The sequence below is a fragment of the Temnothorax nylanderi genome, unplaced genomic scaffold, assembly GCF_030848795.1.
Source record: "Temnothorax nylanderi isolate EJ_2023f unplaced genomic scaffold, tnyl_v1.0 TNYL_tig0228_pilon, whole genome shotgun sequence".
Lineage (NCBI taxonomy): Eukaryota > Metazoa > Arthropoda > Insecta > Hymenoptera > Formicidae > Temnothorax > Temnothorax nylanderi.
This window is the reverse complement of record NW_027249290.1, coordinates 141127-160965: the sequence shown is the minus strand read 5'-3', so window position 1 is coordinate 160965 and position 19839 is coordinate 141127. Positions and strand designations below refer to the sequence as shown.

At 37.1% G+C, this 19839-nt stretch overlaps 3 protein-coding genes and 2 long non-coding RNA genes across 6 annotated transcripts; 2 read left to right on the top strand and 3 right to left on the bottom strand.

The window, feature by feature from the left end:
* The first annotated feature begins 1421 nt into the window (after positions 1-1421).
* On the top strand, positions 1422-3897 carry Rept (RuvB-like helicase 2 rept). Its single transcript, XM_071717889.1, has 7 exons — positions 1422-1577; positions 1998-2105; positions 2192-2626; positions 2699-3131; positions 3211-3479; positions 3558-3663; positions 3767-3897. Exons 1-7 carry the CDS (start codon positions 1572-1574, stop codon positions 3802-3804), a joined length of 1395 nt encoding a protein of 464 aa, XP_071573990.1. The 5' UTR covers positions 1422-1571; the 3' UTR covers positions 3805-3897.
* Positions 3898-4088: 191 nt separating this feature from the next.
* LOC139779505 (uncharacterized) lies at positions 4089-7392 on the bottom strand. The gene is made up of 3 exons (XM_071717900.1): positions 7133-7392; positions 4604-4732; positions 4089-4371 (listed from the first exon to the last, which is right to left on the bottom strand). The coding sequence occupies exons 1-3, from the start codon at positions 7239-7241 to the stop codon at positions 4343-4345; spliced, it is 267 nt and encodes an 88-aa protein (XP_071574001.1). The 5' UTR covers positions 7242-7392; the 3' UTR covers positions 4089-4342.
* Positions 7393-7407: 15 nt separating this feature from the next.
* On the top strand, positions 7408-9978 carry LOC139779498 (uncharacterized). 2 transcript variants are annotated; one of them, XM_071717887.1, is made up of 3 exons: positions 7408-7761; positions 7895-8481; positions 8599-9978. In XM_071717887.1, the coding sequence occupies exons 2-3, from the start codon at positions 8275-8277 to the stop codon at positions 9802-9804; spliced, it is 1413 nt and encodes a 470-aa protein (XP_071573988.1). In that variant the 5' UTR covers positions 7408-7761; positions 7895-8274; the 3' UTR covers positions 9805-9978. The 2 variants fall into 2 exon arrangements, with proteins under 2 accessions (XP_071573988.1, XP_071573989.1); XM_071717888.1 differs by lacking the exon at positions 7408-7761 and having other exon boundaries at positions 7780-8159; positions 8250-8481.
* Positions 9979-11239: 1261 nt separating this feature from the next.
* Positions 11240-11816, bottom strand: LOC139779507 (uncharacterized). The gene is made up of 3 exons (XR_011719907.1): positions 11731-11816; positions 11489-11647; positions 11240-11397 (listed from the first exon to the last, which is right to left on the bottom strand). It is a non-coding gene; the product is annotated as an uncharacterized lncRNA (long non-coding RNA).
* Positions 11817-13504: 1688 nt separating this feature from the next.
* On the bottom strand, positions 13505-19348 carry LOC139779506 (uncharacterized). The gene is made up of 2 exons (XR_011719906.1): positions 17193-19348; positions 13505-16710 (listed from the first exon to the last, which is right to left on the bottom strand). It is a non-coding gene; the product is annotated as an uncharacterized lncRNA (long non-coding RNA).
* Between the last annotated feature and the right edge of the window lie 491 nt (positions 19349-19839).

Below are 19839 nucleotides of genomic sequence, written 5' to 3'. Positions count from 1 at the left end.
GTGTACACAAGGCTTAAGAGAGAAAGAGAAAGCGATATACAAGTAACATACATTCATATCGCTTTCTCTTTCTCTCTTATTTTGCCGAAACTCAAGATGTCGCGACTCTTATTAGAGGGACTCTAGATCCCCCGGGCCGGAATCCATTCCGAACAAGTCCATAAAGCCTTGTGTACACGATACTAGAAATCGGTCCGAGTTTCGGTTTAAGCTAATGAAACTGCTGCTTTTCTATAAGAGCTGCAAGTTGATTGGCTTAAACCGAAACTCGGACCGATTTCTAGTATCGTGTACACAAGGCTTAATAGGTCCCCAGGGGGCCTATTAGGATGCCGTCCCATGCAGGACGGAATTTCGGAAAACGGAATCTCGGAATCATTCTGATTGGTTAGCCTCATGGAGCTTGTACTGTGCCCCATGGGGCTAACCAATCAGAATGATTCCGAGATTCCGTTTTCCGAAATTCCGTCCTGCATGGGACGGCACCTTTAAGCCCGGTGTCCACGATGCAAGAACTGTGTCCAAGTTTCGGTTTAAGCCAATGAAACTGCTACTTTTCTGTAAGAGCTGCTAGTTGATTGGCTTAAACCGAAACTTGGACACAGTTCTTGCATCGTGGACACCGGGCTTTAGGGGCTAAGCAGAATGGCTGTCTTATAACCTTAAGGCAGTGTTTTATGCCTTAAGTCTTTGTCTTATGTAAAGCCTTGTGTACACGATACTAGAAATCGGTCCGAGTTTCGGTTTAAACCAATCAAATTGCAGCTCTGACAGAAAAGCAGCAGTTTCATTGGCTTAAACCGAAACTCGGACCGATTTCTAGTATCGTGTACACAAGGCTTAACGCACAATACTGTACAGTAAGGCATAAAACACTGCCTTAAGGTTATAAGACAGTCATTCTGCTTAGACCCTTACGTATCTTTTCACGAGATGAAAATGCGAAAAGTGAGAGAATTCACTAGAGTATCTACGATTTCATTGGTCGAAATCTAGTAAATCTATTCACTTTTCGCATTTTCACCTCGTGAAAAGATACGTATTTCGTCATGGGTAGCGACTGTGTTCATGCACGACTTGAAGGGTTCTGGAGGTCGATTCTGGAGGTCGATTCTGTATTTTGAGATGAGGTGAAAATTACAAAAGTGAACAGGATTTACTAGATTTCGACAAATGAAATTGTAGATTCTCTAGTGAATTTCCTCACTTTTGTAATTTTCACCTCGTCCCAAGATACAGAATCGACCCCCTGTATTTTGAGACGAGGTGAAAATTACAAAAGTGAACAGATTTAATAGATTTCGACAAATGAAATTGTAGATTCTCTAGTGAATTTCCTCACTTTTGTAATTTTTACCTCGTCCCAAGATACAGAATCGACCCCCTGTTCGGGGCCGCTAGGGACGCGCAACAGTCGCTACCCATGACGAATAGGCCCCCAACGGTTTCGCGCCTCGTGGTTGTTCGCGGTTGACGCGGTTCGCCACATTGCACATTGGTCGTATTTGCCGTATTTGGTCGTACTTCGCATCGTACCGTTTCGCATTTGCGAAACAGTATTATTATTAAGCATGGCGGTAAGAGATTTCTTCGTTAATTATATCTGCCATAAGTACATTTGTTTATATGAAAGATAATTCGTTCTCTCCTCCTATAATTCTCTTATAATTTTATAACATTATTACAGCAAAAATGTCGATTAACCTGTACGTAGCTCTTAACTTTATATACATATATACATACACATATAGAGCTTTATTTCTGTTATGCTTTGTATTTATATATTGTTTATATATATATATATATATATATGTTGTTTTTATAAAATTATTATATTGGTTTTATAAAAGAAAGCATAAATATTTACCGGTATAATTTTGTGCTTCATATAGGTTGACATAGCAACCAATTGTTTGATCCATTTTACTGCAATTATTTATGAATTATGCAGATATTAAAGCGCCCACTATGCGTTCAATTATTATCTTTTCTTTCAGATTGTTACCAATGTGCAAGAAGTCCGTGAGATCACTAAGATAGAGCGTATCGGTGCCCATTCCCATATCAGAGGTTTAGGACTGAATGATAGTTTAGAGCCTCGCAATGTAAATATATCTTGCGTTTCTTCCAAATAATGTTATTGATATTTTTATTAAATACAAATGATACGATAAGAATTAACATTTTTTAGGTCTCTCAAGGCATGGTTGGCCAGCTCACGGCACGCCGAGCTGTCGGCGTTGTCATGGAGATGATTAAGGAGAGTAAAATAGCAGGTCGTGCGATTCTCTTGGCTGGACAACCCGGCACAGGAAAAACCGCTATTGCTATGGGAATGGCGCAAGCTTTGGGTGCGGATACTCCTTTCACGGCAATGGCTGGTTCTGAAATTTACTCTTTAGAGATGAGTAAAACGGAAGCCTTAACTCAAGCTATCAGGAAGTCTATCGGAGTCAGAATAAAAGAGGAGACAGAAATCATAGAGGGCGAAGTAGTGGAGATTCAAGTTGACAGGCCAGCAACTGGAATTGGAGTAAAAGTTGGCAAATTGACATTGAAGACTACCGAGATGGAAACAATTTATGATTTAGGAAACAAAATGATCGATTGCTTAATGAAAGAAAAAGTTAGTATACTTACATATTAAATAGATTAACGTCATGTTTAACGTTGTATTAAAATTTTTTATCATTTTTAGGTACAGGCTGGTGATGTCATAACGATTGACAAAGCCACGGGAAAGATCAATAGACTTGGACGATCTTTCACCAGAGCTCGAGATTACGACGCGACAGGTTCGCAAACGCGTTTCGTTCAATGTCCAGAAGGTGAATTGCAGAAACGCAAGGAAGTCGTGCACACCGTGACGTTGCATGAAGTTGATGTGATAAACAGCAGAACGCATGGCTTTTTAGCATTATTCTCCGGAGATACCGGAGAGATAAAATCGGAAGTGCGAGATCAAATAAACGCGAAAGTCGCGGAATGGCGGGAAGAAGGCAAGGCAGAAATAGTCCCTGGTGTACTCTTTATCGATGAAGTACACATGTTGGATATCGAATGTTTCTCATTTTTAAATCGAGCATTGGAGAATGAAATGGCTCCAGTTGTAATTATGGCAACAAATAGAGGTACAGATACGAATGCGCAAATAACTATATTATTATTACACGACTGTTATTTAACCATCGTTATTTAACAATTACGTAGGTATCACAAGAATCAGAGGGACAAATTATAAGAGTCCTCACGGTATTCCGATTGACTTGTTGGATCGTATGATTATCGTCCCAACGAGTCCGTACCAAGAGAAGGAATTGAAGGAAATCTTGAAAATAAGATGCGAAGAGGAAGATTGCGAAATGGCTGACGATGCTCTGACCGTGTTAACGAGGATCGCTTTGGAAACATCGCTGAGATACGCGATACAGTTAATTACGACGGCTTCTCTTGTCAGCCGTCGAAGAAAAACTACGGAAGTAAGTAGGATAGGCGATACAATCTGTCGTCGATAATACGTTCGGTAATACCATTGTAATATTTTCAATTGTACATAGGTCAGTATCGAGGATGTGAAACGTGTCTACTCTCTATTTCTCGATGAAAATAGATCTACGCAATTTCTCAAGGAATATCAAGATGATTTTATGTTCAATGAATTTCGTAAGTTTTACGATTTTAATTATTGTGTATATATCTATGTATATAATTTATGTGTAATTTATATGTGACTAAAATTTAAATATTTAATTTTCAATTGTTTTAGCTGCTTCAGCTGAAGACAACATGGACGTTTCTTCATAATACATTATAGGGATTCAAAAATCTTTATTTTTTTTAAAATTAAGTTATAAGTTATAAAAATTAATTACAATAAAAATGTGTAATGTAAAGATAGTTGAAATATGTATTCTTTTCTCAGTCACTCTTATAATACTTATCACAAATATTATTTTTAATTAATTACGTATAAAAAATGTTAATATTTTGCATTATCCTCTATCTCTTGGGTAAGTTTTTAAATGTCTTGGGTCACAGTCAGTAAGATAGATATATAGATAAGTAATTTTGTACTTACAATATGTAACTCTGCTTATTGATTTTGATTTAATATCTTAGAGACAACAATACATATTTTCGATGATAAAAGTAATTAATTAACATTTATAGAGGTCTATTTTTTTGGTGTAGAGCTTCTTAATTAGATAACTGAATGATACAGGCGCAGGAAGTTGATGTGATAACTGATAAGTAATAGAACGCAGCGCTATTTCTAACGCTATTCTCCGAAGATGTACGCCTCTGATAAATATTGACATAATTTAGAGCACTTACATCTGTATTAGATCTTCTTTTCTTGGATCTTGTTGACTAGAAAAAGAAATCAATATTAATTACAACGATAACGTAGAAAATCGCTTACATGAATCATGTAAAAAATTCATGCAACGTGTACCCTATTCACGTAACATTTACGAGTAAGATATATTTTACACTGATCTGCTGATAAGAAAGAAAAAGAGAAAGTTACGAAAAAGAGTTTACTGTGAAAACAAGATTTCGTCACTTTATTTAAACTATATGTATATTAAGTTATACTTACTCGTAATCAATTTTATGCCACCTTCCGGTTTGAACGATTGGGCCTTCTTATCTTTCGATATGAAGCCTAAGCCGTAGCCAACTTTGTACACGGGCAATGGAATTACTGTGGATGAAACGGGTACCATCACTGGAAGAAAAATAATGCGTTTATTATTATTAATTATTAAATATCTATGTATACGTATACATACAAGAAAAAGGAACTATATCTAAGAATTGTTCGATTACATTTTGATAAACGACAATCATGACAACATCAATAAATTGTACTATTATTACGAGAATACTATTAGGAGAATAATAAGCAAAGCGATGACATTTATATCTAAAATTCAAAGAAATTTTCACACTTCCAAGAATCGCAATTGCACGAATTCTAATTTCCAGATTTCGTATCGCGAAAATCGAAAAAGTATCAGGAGCCGAGAATATAACCGGTAAAGAAAGTTGTACGTGCACTATCTGAAATTCTAAGAATTATAATTCTGAGAATCCGAAATTTCGAATCGCAAAATTAAAAAATAATCTGGAATATATTTCTAAAAACATTTTTACACGCACACATTTATCTCGATAATTGTTCGAAGTTATTATCAATATATACTCGACTGTGTAGTGTGATTTAGTTATTTAGTAGATCAGGTCACTATATTATCAATCCTCGATAACGTAATTATTATTTTATCGGTTATCATTATCAATAATCGATATAGATGCAAAACAAATGGTCAAGTATGGTGAAAGTTGCATGCGAGAAAAAGTAGAAAGTTGAGACATCGAAAATTGAACGACGCGAATGTCAAGACGAAACAGCAAATGTCAATATGCGTCTACCAGCGATCGCATATGGTGTTTGCGTAATTGAGAGCTATTTGAAATTGAATACCTATATTGATTTTAATTGCAGCATCGCGGTATGTGCGAACGAGCGACGAGCGACGTAACGATCATGCATTTCAATATAATATATATATCTTGGCTGGCATTCGCGCATCATATGATCTACATTGCCTAGATCTCGTTTGCGTATAAGTACCACAATGTGCATTGTAACAGCTGCATTCGTTCACACTAGAATGAATTCAAATGTCTGTATACATGCGCCTACTACGCAGAGTAGTTCTATCAAGAGAAATCCCTTCGAATTGTTCACTCGAGCGACGCGCGACGATTGCACTTGGTTGCCGCGAGAAACGCATCGTTTCTGCCTCCCCCTCCCCCCGCTCTTCCCCTCATCCCTCTCTCGCGCTGTAAGCTGTAACGACAATTCAAGGACACGTGTAGTTACATATATGTAACTTCTATTAACACCTTCTATGCGTGGGCGTTTTCTTTATTTAGCGATTCGCCTTTCCTACCGTTGACGCGACGCTCGCGGCGACGGCGACGGCGCGGCGAGGCAAGCTCCGATTAGAAAAGGTATCGCTGCGCTCGTTCGTGCAGCGACACACACGTGAAAAATTTCAAGAAATCAGAAAATCCAAGAATACAGCTTAGAAAACGCACAGGAATAATGAGATCTGTGTCATTAACGACGAATATTTCGCGTCGAAAAGGTGCGATATATGTATGTGCATATACGTGTAGACCTCGTTAATCGAGACCTACGCGCTTTCTTGGTTGACGTCATCGTTTCGTTCCTCTCACCTGTCGAATATCGGTTCGCGCAAATTCGGAATTCGAGAGAGCGAGGAGAGAGAGAGAGAGAGATCGCTCTTTATATGGTCAGTAACATTTCGCCTCGGATCTTTCCTTTTTGTTGACGTGTATTTTTCGTCAAGATGCATGAGATGCGATTAATGTTTGTATGGAGAAATGATCGCAGCTCACGAGAGAAAAAGCGTGCAATCGCTTGTTAATTAGATCCTCGTAATTATTATGGCGAAAGTTTTTGGTGGAAATCTTTTCGTACGTTAGTTAAGTTCTCTAATTCGGAAAAAAAGCAAAATATATTTTCAAATTGAAATAAATTTGTCAAACACTGTCAAGACATCGTTATGTATGTACATCGCGCTGACACTTGGATGTGTCGTGTGCGAGACGAAGCTTATTCTATCAGCTATTTCTGACGTGTATTTCACCCTAGAAAATCGCAAATTGAAAGAATTTTTTTTTATTTTTGTCCAAGATAAATACACGCCAGGATCGCCAATTATATAAATGCCAAAGCCGTTAGAAGATTCACCCGCCTCGCGGGACAATTTCGCCCGCGTGCAATTTCTAATGCAGGGTGGAAAAACAATCCGTTTTTTATTCTTGCTTTAAGAGTGTGTATGTAGATCTGTAGATGGATGATGGATGCATTAGATAAAATATGCGACTTGTACACGTGGGTGTCGCGACACATTATTATTCCTTGCGCGCTAACGAGAGTTAAGATTTTGCAAGAAATATTCAAAGATAAACACACACGCACGCACAATCTTTCTTTCTTTCTTTTAAGCGAAAAGAATAATACTTAAATTCAGAAGAATATTTAAATTTATTTGCGACGTGCATCTGAATGAATCGCAAATCCTTCGCTTACCTGGTTCGTATACATTGTCCTCGTTCCTCTTGTAAATCGTGGGCTTGGCGTGCACCGCAACGATCACGGCGATTACGCAAAGGAGGACGACGGTCCAGAAGGTCCTCATGCCTGTCTCGCCGCGGCCGCGGTCGGCTGTCAAGATCCTGTCAGAGAATCCTTCGAAAAAATCCTACGCGCAGATTCGGTCGCGAAAAACACCTCGCGCGGCGATATCCGATTCGATACTACTACGCTCGGCGCTCGGCGTTCGGCGCTCGTTCTCACCGTGGACCGAAGTAAATGAAAACACTTGCCGCGAGTGGGGAAACTGTGACGATAAGGAAATTGACGCAATCCGTGGGAGAGATCGCGGTTCTGCGATTGTAGTAAATCCCCATCGCGCGTTTACGCTTTAGCCAACGCGTGTCGCGACACACGCTGGGATAGTGATGACGAGGAAGAGATGAAAAAAAAACTTACAATAAAAAAAGGGAAAAGAGTAGGAGCAATGGACCTGTATCTGGGGGGATCTCACGTACCTTTCGCTCTTCTCTCTCGCATGAGAGAACACATGAAAGTTAGACTTTTGTGCCGTCGCCGTCGCCGTCGCCGTCGCCGTCGCCGTCGCCGTCGCCGCGTCGCATCACGTTCGTTGATCCAAATCGATCTTCAACTACCTTTTTACGTTGCAAATTGAAAGAGATTTATTTCCTTTCAAAAAAATGTTTTCTACTTTTTTCGGATATTTCGAAAGATCTTATTCTATTTTATACTTTTCAGGGTGTTCCAGGATGTTCCAAAATAGTTGCGGGACACATTTGCAATATACATTTAATTATAATACAACCATTACAGATTATTATCTTCGCGCAAAGAAATATTCATAATATTGTAACGAATTCGGGCGTAATTATATTACTTATTCGCTGTGTGCGCAGAGACTAGTGCTGCCACGGTTAGTGAAATATCGCACTTTTTGATGGAATAGCTGTATGGAATAGCTGTCAACGATTGTGAATATTCGAGCTACGTAAACTGTCGTTAGGTAATTTCAATCTTAATTTTAATGATGATATTACACAAATTATAGTTGAAAAGATTTTTTGAGAGAAATTAACCTACATTTGTTTTAAAGGTTAACCTCTCTCTGACTTTTTGCAATGAATCTTATCATACGAACGGGATTTGGACCTGTCACTCATGACATTAAATTTAATCCAAGTGCAATACCAAAAGGAAAAGCCTTAGCAATATCACATGTGGTTCGCGTTGAAGAATTGCGTAATGAAAATATAAGTCATTTAATAAGGTGCAGTGTAATACCGCAAACATCTGTCAATGCTATTCCGTACAAGGTACAATTACATGTAAGTATATCAATATTAATGAAATTCAAGACAATCGTAAATAAATAAAAAAACGTTTAAACAAGGACAAAAAATTATTGTTTTGATTAATTATTTATTCAAAATACATTATTGCAGCTTTCCGATAAACGTCACATAACTTGTGCATCGTGCACGTGCGTATCGCAAGCCGGAAGAAAATGCAAGCACATATATGCTCTTATACATTATGTCAACTCTAATAGGAGTGTTACAAAAACAAGTCTTGAGCAGGAATGGGGCAGACCATCAGACAAGCAGTTGGGCCATGAAATGTATGCAAAACCAATGCGTATCGCAAACTTATTTAAATCGAAAGCACCCGAGACCAATTGTGCAAATTCCAGTGTTCCTCTTAGTCTACAACTCGGAGATCTCAAGCATTCCTCGGCATTACGAATAATTCTCAAAGAATATAACGTAACCCAAAACGAACGATTCGTCAAAGAAATTTTGTTACAATATATCTACTTAGCGATTGAATTCAGTGACATTAATAATTGCGATGCATGCATTATTAATTTGCTTAACTTTTGCGAGGATCATCTAGTATACTCATCAAATTATATAATAGCGGATGAAGTGCTGAAAGCTTTTTACGCACGAGAAGTTAATCTGGGTGAGACTCAAATAATCCAGATATGCGTGGACACTCGGGGACAGTCTTACTCAGATAAATGGTTTTCTGTGCGAAACATTAGGATCTCTGCTAGCTCAAGAGCACATTCGATCAAAACAAGGCAATCAGAAAAGATAGATGCTTTGGTCAACAAGTTTTTGACTCCCTCGTGTATAAACGGTCAAGCTAAAAAAAATACACAGTATGGCTCAAAAAACGAAGGTAAAGCTTTGAAAGAATACGAAGCCATCCATGGAGCAAAAGTCATTCAGATAGGAGTAGTGGTATCAAAAACTCAGCCGTGGCTTAGCGCATCACCTGATGGTGTGGTAATTGAAGATGATTGTATAACGAAACTAGTTGAAATTAAGTGTCCTGTCTCGTGCGAAAAACTTCCGGTTGTCGACTTTCATTCGTATAAGATAAACGTAAAATATCTATATTATTGGAATGGCAATATCGAGCTAAAAAAAAGTCACCAATACTACACTCAATGTCAGATACAGTTGTATGTGACTGGACTGACGGTATGTGACCTTTATGTCTGGTCTCCTAAGGGAAGCTGTGTCGTGTCAGTTCACAGAGATGAAGATTTTTTGAAATTTCTGATCCCAAAACTTGAGAAATTTTATTTTCAACACTTTTTGGAAGCAATAGTGCGTTCGGACAATAATAATAATGTATAAAAAAATATTATAATATATATAGAATATATAAAAATAATATATACATATAATAATATATAAAAATTTAAAAATTAAATAGTAAAATAATTAAGAGGTTTCTCATAACTTTAATATTTTATTTACTGTCAAACCGTACCTTTGGTGAAATAAAATATTAAACAATGTTTTTATTTATTTTATATTTTATTAATTCGATATTTATTTGTATACAAGTATTTGGATATTTATTTTTATACTGAACATATCATATACCGAGCTCTTTATTCTATTCTAGTCTACCTTTGCGATCTCTGTTTCATCTACATCTCCGTTTTTAATAATCGGTGGCTGCAAGTTCACAAGGACGCCACACATGAATACAATATTATCGGCATGAGGAAGCATATCGATTGAAAATTTATCCAAAATTTTGTAAATTCTCAATCTTTGCATAATTCTTTCGATGTGAATTCTCACTTTCGCGACTTTATACGTTCTCTCTACATCTTCAGCTGAAAACTGTGGATCGCGTAAGAATGGCGGCATAACAATTAGAGCTCCTTTTCCATTTTCATCAATACAGTTTGAATTCCAGGAAAACCTTTATCCGCGAGGACAACATCACCAGGCTCGAGCAAGTCTAATATGCCTGAATTAATAGTGATTTGACTATCACTAGTTCGTCCTCCATAACAATTCGAGATAAATGAAATTAAACCACTCGGAGTGCATCCAACAAAAATTTTTGCTGTAAAGCCTTTTTTATAATGCGAATACAGGTACACCCGATTTTCTACAGTATTTGGTTGTTCCACCTTTATTTCGGTACAATCGATAATTACTCTGCAATCCTTGTACGATGTTTTGAAAACTTCGGGCAAAGTATTTTGAACTACTTCTCGACAAGGCCAGAAAATGAATCGACTACAAGCAACTCTTAATAATTGCAAAGTAGTATAAAAGATACGAGAGGTAGTTGTTCTATGAATGCGAAATAAAACTCCTATGGCTGAGAATGACATTCCAGTTTTCATCTTCAAGAGGAATATAAGAAGCCGATTTTTTGTAGAAATCTTCTTCGGTTTGATATCGGGTAATAATTTGAGCAGCAATTGAAAAGTGGATAAGGTGACACCGCCAAGATCAAGCATTTCTTGCTCCTTTGTTATTGACAATATGCCATGAAAACCTGTTGTACATACTATTGAATTTTTCAAATTAGAAGTATCAGGACCAATCGCTTTGTCGATCTGAACAATATCAGAACCGCAACATTTGTCTATCATATGCCTTCTCTTAACAATTTGTAAGCCACGATTTTCAGGTATATATACTTGAGTTTGTGCATGGCAAATCTCATTATGCACATATTGAGTGCATATAAACATCTCTGTTCTTTCATAGAGATTTTTACAATCCACAGTAGTTTCAAACATCGAAACCTGAACCTCCTGGTTAACTTTGAATGATGGTGCAGGGGCCTCGATTAATTTATCAAAATAAAAAGACTGCTCTTGCGGTTCCTCTAAAGTATTTTTTCCAGCATCAACTTTCTTTACATTGTCCTTGACACACAATGTATTGCATATTCTTCGACGCATATGTCTGTTGAATCTACACAAAATAATACACACTTAATTATATTTTATTTTATAAATTATAATTTAAATTTTACTACAAACAAGTAATTATAATTTTTATTTACCGTTGAATTGAAGATTTCTCGGTAGAACTTAATTCATGATTTTTTTTTGCCGAGATGCTCGGAACGTAACTCGGACTTGATTGTATTGAAGATGAACGATTCTCCACGAAGTGTGCACTGCAAATTCGTGAATATTTTGTTGGTTGCCAATCATGTGAGCTACAGACAAATCGTTTCAAAAATTATTTGTATGACAACATAGTACAAATTATTTTGGTATTTATTTAGAATACGGGCCTCACCTCCAATATCGATAAAATTATGTTTAACCGACGCGTTTTTACACGAAACGAAAGAATCTGGAAGAAAAACGCGGCGGTCTGCCTCGCGAAGCGAGATATTAATCGTTAAAGTTGACGACTATTTGGGTTAGAAAACCTGTCATATCGATGAAATGTAGCGACATGTACATGCCCCGTGGTCACATGTCGATTAAGGATAATTTTATTGATATTGGAAAAGTGAGGCCCGTATTCTAAATAAATACCATTATTTTAAACGAGGTGAAATATGATCATATAATCTCAAAGAATATACTTACTTTATTTTTTGTACCCAACGTATCCACATTTTTCGCTGCTCAATTTTATAAATCGCTTTTGGAAAGGAATAAAATTTTATTTCTGAACTTGTATTGTGAAATACATTCTTACACGTGTGCACGCAACAATTTAAATTTCCTTTCCGCAATTTTTCCATTACGATGTATTAGAAAACTCCAGCAAATAATGCAAATTCCGGCCACCATGGGCGCTCTAAGTCCTACTTTTCCGCTATAGTATACCAGCGCACACAGCGAATACCACCATTTGTAGATTATGCTATTTTCTCGTGTGAAAACAAAACAAGTAAGAATTACTTGAGACCAAGTTAATCCGCCTACGATTTATTCCGCTTGAAGGTGAACCGTGACAGAAGCAAGGTGTTCGTGAACGATGGTCAGAGATCGTCGAGGATTTGTATTAATCATTCGTTATATACGTTATTCACTTTTCCACCAATGTACATATACGGAAGACAAAAATAAAGCTTCCTTGCTATGCCTATGAGGAAGCAAAAAGACACGAAAATACAGCGAATCTCATTTTTTCGCTGTAAATGCGTATATTATATGGGTAAATGTATATATTATATGTTTCGATATAATTTTATTTAGGGATAATATATAGATTAAATCAATTATTTGTCATACATATATTTAATTGTGTAGATGGGGCGACATTGATTTAAAAAAAAATGGAAAAAACTCGGATATAGAGCTAACTATAGACAGTTCGGTAATCAACGGGCGTGACAGGAACATAGCTTAGTAGTCTAACAATGGAAACTGGGTTAAAAAGTGAAAGGATCCAGATTGGAGAGAAGGAACGGCGGTAGAGCTCTATTCGCGCTTTCTATTCACTCGACGACAGTTTTGCGGTGCCCGAGAGGCGTCTCCTCCACTTTTTCACGCTGAAAGCGGAAAAAATTGCAAGTGGCTCCGAGAGCGAGCGTTGTGTCAGCAGGGGTAGCCGAATCCTTCTTCTTTTTTTTCCTTTTCAACGATTTTTTCGCCGTACGTGACGCGAAGAAAGAGGACTGTTGAAGAGATATCAAATTATGACTAGGCTTGGACATACTGTTGTCGTTGGCCATCAGCTAATACCCTCCATCTGCCAAAAAAATAATTATTTTTTTATAACATTTTTTTATTACGGCACAAAATACACGATTCGACATAAAGAGATGACGCAAGAATGACATAATACAAATTTTAAGTCACAAAAATATACTCAAGATTTCATTAATTTTTGGATGTGAATCCGTTAAATGACACAATAAGAGTAAAAACGTTTCTCTTTTACCGTTTTATAAAGCAGCGAGATGACCTTTATCGATGGAACGGTCTTCTGAAAGCGTCCACCAAATAGTTGGAAGCACGATACCGTTATTGCCATTTTTCTACCGGAACAAGTAATCGAATGGAAGAAAGAAGGGAAAGATTGGGGAAACGTGAAATATATCTTAACACTTAACTAGACTCTTTTCTCTATTTACAATTAGTACTTATTTTATTTAAGTCAAATGTAATAAGTTTGGGAATATATCGGCACGGCTGATAAAATCGATAAATCGAAATGTTTTATATTTTCTACGTGCAAGTTTCGCCAATATCCTCGATATATTGCTTTTTAAATCTTAAACTTATCTTAACTTTCATCATTACATTCCATATAATATTTTATACAATTACAAATTATGTTTACATATATGTGATATTTTTATATATTTTACACACGATATACTAATATCGATATACTAATATTAAGTAACTTATTATTTTTGTCACACCAGATACAAAAATTGCGAAGCGTTACTGATTTCACGTTTACGATTATGACACTATATATTTTATGGTGGTTCTAAAACGGTCCCCTAAAACGGTGGTATAAAGCCATTGATGCCATTGCACAATTGTAGGAAATACACGAGCAAATTCTATCGGTCACGATAATGTTGCGTGAGATATCTGAAAATTCGAGAATCGAGATGACCGTATACCGTCAGAATTTTACACGGGTCTGCACTTAGTAGCGGCACAAAGGACAGTCGATGACTAAGTCGCATTTCCGGCCTGGGGTCCCTGGGGAAAGAAAGTCCACCCTCGAATGGGCACATCAAGAATATGCTGGCGCAATCTTACTGAAGGAAAATGAAGATCGTTTACAAGCACAGGAAAAAGAGAGAGAATGTTTGCGCGCAAAACATTCTTTAATATAACGAACAATATTGTGTCGCATTATTACGCGTTACAGGTGTGAAAATTATATACGTGTCGCTGACAAATAACTGAGCGCAGATTCCGACTCGTCTCCTCCGAGCAGTCCAAGCTCACTTTGGAATGGGAATCGGAGCCGAAAGAACCCGAGAAGGGTGACCGGTGAAGGAGCGGCGCACCCCTTGCAATAGCCGAGTCTTACCGCGTTAATTGCAAGTACTTCCCTCCAGGGGAAGCATACCGCATACGGATATGTACGTATGTAGACGGTCGTCTGCGAGGGTAGACGCAGGGATGACTCGCAGCACAACACCCCATTTCCCTTTCAGTGCTCTGCTCGCGCGAGTCCTTTACCTCGCCGCTGGCGCTGGTTAAAATATTAGGATTTCCCCGAGGTCTTCTACATGTGGAGAGAGCACCACCGACCCTCGTTGTACCGTTGTACTCCTCGTAAAGTTCTCGTGGAGTCGCTCGAAAGTCCGAATCAAAGCCCGCTCCCCTATTCACGTGCTCGGTTTCACGTGTATGCACGAGTTACTGCGTGGGCAGACACGTGAGTTGTCACGCCTATGAGGGTGGTTGTTACCTCTTTGTTGAAGCAACCCCCGAGTACGTTCTCTGCGAGAAGAATTTGTACTTTACGAAGAAGATGAGCTGTAATAAGGTTCTGATTACTTATATATGGAAAATATTTGAAATATTCAAGAGACTTCGTGCCTCGGTAACTTTCAAGTAAAATATTATCGTCAATGTTTACTTGGATATGTATATATGCGTAATAAATTATGTTACATACAACATATATATAGCTATAATAATTATAATAAAGCGATATTGTATATCGCTTTATCTTCGTTAAATTATCAAATTCTAACATATAACTTTGAAAGAATATTCTTGAAATATTAGGAATGAATTATCGTGAGCTTTTTTTATGTCATCGACTGTCGTTGTAGCATTACACTAGAAAACGCGTTACGCTCTCGCATCTTCGTCCGGAAACAAATTAATTAAGCTATTTATTATCTTAATTTTAATCTGTAGATGAAACAGGCGATTTGTTCCTAAATGACAGATGATGCCAGTCGAGCTAAGAAATGCGGAGTCAGACTGTTAATTATTTCTGAAGCTCGTCCGAACATCGACGGTGTCGAACTTGGTACTTTGGGACACGATTATATTATTATATCCCGTGGGAGAGCACCCGGTGCTACACCCTCGTGATTTACCACACTCCAGAGTCCATATACAAAGTATACGCTTAATAGAGATCGCATTTAGCAACTGCATAAATCAAACTGCGTTACATATATTGCACTCTCGATGCGTGTAACGCGCACAGATGTAGGTGCATCCATTATGGTAACATACGCAACATCATAATCACCAGAGCGGACATATTATGTCATTAATGTTATCTAATATCAATAGTTATCTTAAACTTATCATAAAGAAAACTGAAAGTTCTTTTTTCTAAAAGAGAAATTAGATCAAAGATGTTCCTGGAAGATTAAGATTTGTCAAAGAGGGAAAGTGGAAACGATATGAGAGGAGAAGATGAAAAGCGGAGGAGTCATAGGGGTGCTTCAAGTATCCGCTGCTTGCTTCGATATGTTAGCACTTTGCGCCTCCCTTTTATGTATTACTCATCCCTATAAGAAGAATATCATATTCACGCACTCTGACTTATAAAAGAGTGCGGTTGCAGTTCTTATAATATTTCAAAATAATGTATATATATATATTTTTTTTTTTAGAAAATATCAGAGACATTTTTATTTTACACATTTGTATCACACATATCCATATTATGTTATGATATAAATGTCACGCTTTTCAAAATCTTTTACAATACTTTTCTAAAATTTCCTGTCTGATTTTTGCGGTAAGGCGAACATTATACAGAAGTACAATGATTTACAAGTACAACGATCTTCATGTTTTAAAAATTTAACTCTGTAAAATTTTAGAGCTAATCGTAACTTTCCCGGATTTCACAGACGGCCACATTGCATCAGAATTTAATCCGCCGAGTTGACAGTGCGGATAAACTGTGTCTGTACCATTCTAGCGTGATATTCATCTCCCGACATGTGCCGGATATCCCTACTGTCGCCATAAAATTGTCGGGTTAATCTCGGCTATCCCTAGTCGAATATTTCATGAATCTTCAAACATATAGGTACTCGCGATCTTATATACATGTAACATATATAACTATTTTTTTTGTTCTCAAATTTTTGTTTCTATAAATTTCTAATAAACAATAAGAGAGTCAAAAATTTCGTCGACGATTTATGGTAATTTAACTGTGAGTATTTATGACGATCATCTGGTCATGCGCTGCAAAGGACAGTAAAGGGACGATGATGGCAGGCCAATTAATCGCTTGTACTTGAGCTGTCAAAACCTGAAGCCCGCGCGTTTCTGATGTTTAACTTCAAATTTGGATAATCTAGAATATCTGCAGAACATAGATAACACGTACATAATATAGCATAAAATCTCTTATCCATTAACTTAAGTTTTTCTTTTTGGTCTTTATAAAATATTAAAAATATGGAAAGTTTTATCCGTTAAACTATCGTTTAATAGTTAATAAAAAAAGATAAAGATATTTAAAAAAAAATGTTTTAACTTAATCCGTGATTAATTTATATATAATATATAATTAATTGATTCTTCCAATTTACTCGTTACACATAACGCATATATGTTTATTCATTTTAACATTACTGTTCTGTTTCGAGAAATCAAACGCATGATTTCGCACCACTGTTATATAAATATATTTGTACAATAATTTTGATGATAACAAGCGTATTAGGAATAACCCTACATTGTGAGCGCTGATATGGAGAAATTTGTTCCCATATCACGCAAAAACACATGATCGAATTATCGATCGGTATTGAAAAACCTGCTTATTAGTTCGAGTTGAATCACCTCGTAAGAATCCCCAGGAGTTTCCCAGGTGTCAGACGCTTCCTGTGTTCCTTTCTGCCTCTATATATCTATCGATCCTAAGCACCCTGCACCCTTCCTCTTTGTGCCACCGACTGTCCCTCTCTTTCTCTCATTCCCCTATAATCCCGTCTCTTTATCACGCTGCAACTTTCTCTCTCGCTCGCTGGCTGACTGAATCTATGGGGTGGTTCACTTAACTGCAGGTTTCTTTTTATCCAGGTTTCTTCTTTTAACTATTCCGTTAGCTACTTTGAAATATAAAACAATATTTTAATGGATTTATTTCGATCTTGTTTAAATGCAAAAAAAAAGCAAAAAAGATATACATCTGTTTTAATAAAGATAAAGGTATTTTTGTGGGAAAACAATAAAACACAAAGCTGTCTTTATAATTAAGAGCAATCCAATTTTTCTTAAAAGTATCACAAATATCAAACACCGTAGTTGCTATATTCAGGTTGAATGGATCACCCTGTACATTATTTTTTGCCCCTATACAAGTAGCCCTCCTCAGTGGTAACTCATGCCATGGTGCGGGTAATTTTCCTTGCATATTTATACACGCGCCTCATCGAGAGAAGTGCCTGCGTTAAACACTTCTTCTCTCTCTCTCTCTCTCTCTCTCTCTCTCTCTCTCTCTCTCTCTCTCTCTCTCTCTCTCTCTCTCTCTCTCTCTCTCTCTCTCTCTCTCTCTCTCTCTCCCCGAAAGAATTAACTGCTACGTTTAACAGATTCATACCACAATCCTTCCTTTCTTCCGCAAGTCCTCCCCTATACGAACGGTTCATCTGCATTATCAAAATTGAGCTATCTTAGCTCATTCGAGGTGATTTAAACTAATAACTGATCGTTTTCTAATACGCTTTATGTCGTGATGTTTGGTTTACCACGATATATATCGAAAGATTGCTTGAAAAAATTAATACAGATTAAAGAGATTATTCAAAATATAATAAATATTTATGTAAGTAAAGTAATTTCCACACAATACTAAGCGATTTATACAATTATCTATATTGCTACTGTTATTAAATTCGAGAGAAAGCTATGGAATAATCGTTAATAATTAAGCTAATAAACAATTAATCAGTACAGAAAGGGATGAATCAAACAGATCTTGCGACCCTTATCCCATCTGATGCTACTATGAATAATACATGATATCTGCGTAGTAGCGAAAACTCATACACAAACTTTTGATCCTATATTACTGGAAAATATCATGTAAATGCCATCATATTCCATCTCAAGTATCTCTAATATTATATAAAATAAATATGATCATTTACATACGGCTTCAACTGCAACAACCTTACATGAAATTGCGAACAGCGATCCTTAAACTAAATCTCGATTTTTGCTTAATACATTACCCGTATATAGAAAGTGAAATAACTATTTTGCTTTCCTATTTTCATGTTTATTTTCAATTGCCATAACTGTTTCGTGTTAAATTAAATGGACTTATTTGTCAAAGACAATATCCTTTCCATCTAGCGATAATGAGGACGAGAGTAGTTTAGGTCCGCGTCTGAGTCGACAACCCCTTGGTTTCCGTCACAGTCAGTTAAAGCGTTGACAGTCGAGCGAGTTACATCAATGACAGTGGAATGCAGTTCCGGCATTCCATTTCTGTCGCTAGCAGAGAAATCACATTTTATCGTTTGAGACGGAAACGACTCTCTCTCCATGAGACGACAATATAGCTTTGACTTTGTTGCAAGGTATTATTACTCGTTCCAACCGATAAATGGAAAGTGGTAAATGTTCGGCATACATATTTTAACTGTCAACTTATCGGACCCAATTAAACGCACGTGCCGCCAATAAAACAACGAACAAAATACAATAACTAACGAGATTAGGCATCGTTATTCATTATGCGGAAATTTTAATAATATTTATTTCTGCTTTCGGATAAATCTTTTTTGCAACAAAAAATAAATAACATATAAAATAAATAATAAAGATATATATAATAGAAGAGTATATTTTGTACAATTTGCACATTATATTTATGTTTGTTTCGCAGCATTATTTTGTTTATATAAAATTATCCTAAGAAAAACAAAATAAAAATTTTTTTTATATACATATATATATATATACTGTGTGTATGTGTTTTATGTTACACATATAAATATATTATATATTACCTATGTATAACGTAACTTGGAGAGCCAGCTCGAAGTACAGTAAATCACTTTTTAATGGAAGAGTGGAAAGGACGGAAAGGACTATTTAGTGCCTTCTGAATAAATTAAAATTAGCACCAGAAAAAAAAGACGAGCTATAAACACCCCCGCATGACGGAGAATTCACTCAACCACGAACGAAAGCCCGGACGCGAACCATCGGCAATCGCCTTTGTACCGACGGTGGCGACGCCACCCCCGCATATCGCACACTCTACCACCCCGAAGGTAGACACGCGGCTGCTTCCTCCGTCACGTTTTCCCGAGCCCTGTCTGACACCCTCCCGCCTTCGGTCGCCTTCGGTCGGTGGTGGTCGGTGATGGTCGGTGGTGGTTCCCCATGCGCGCAGAGGGCGGAAAGGGTCCCCCCCGTTCGCGGGCGTGGGGTTGCGCGCGCACTATCTACCCCCTCTGGGTGTCCGGTACATAAT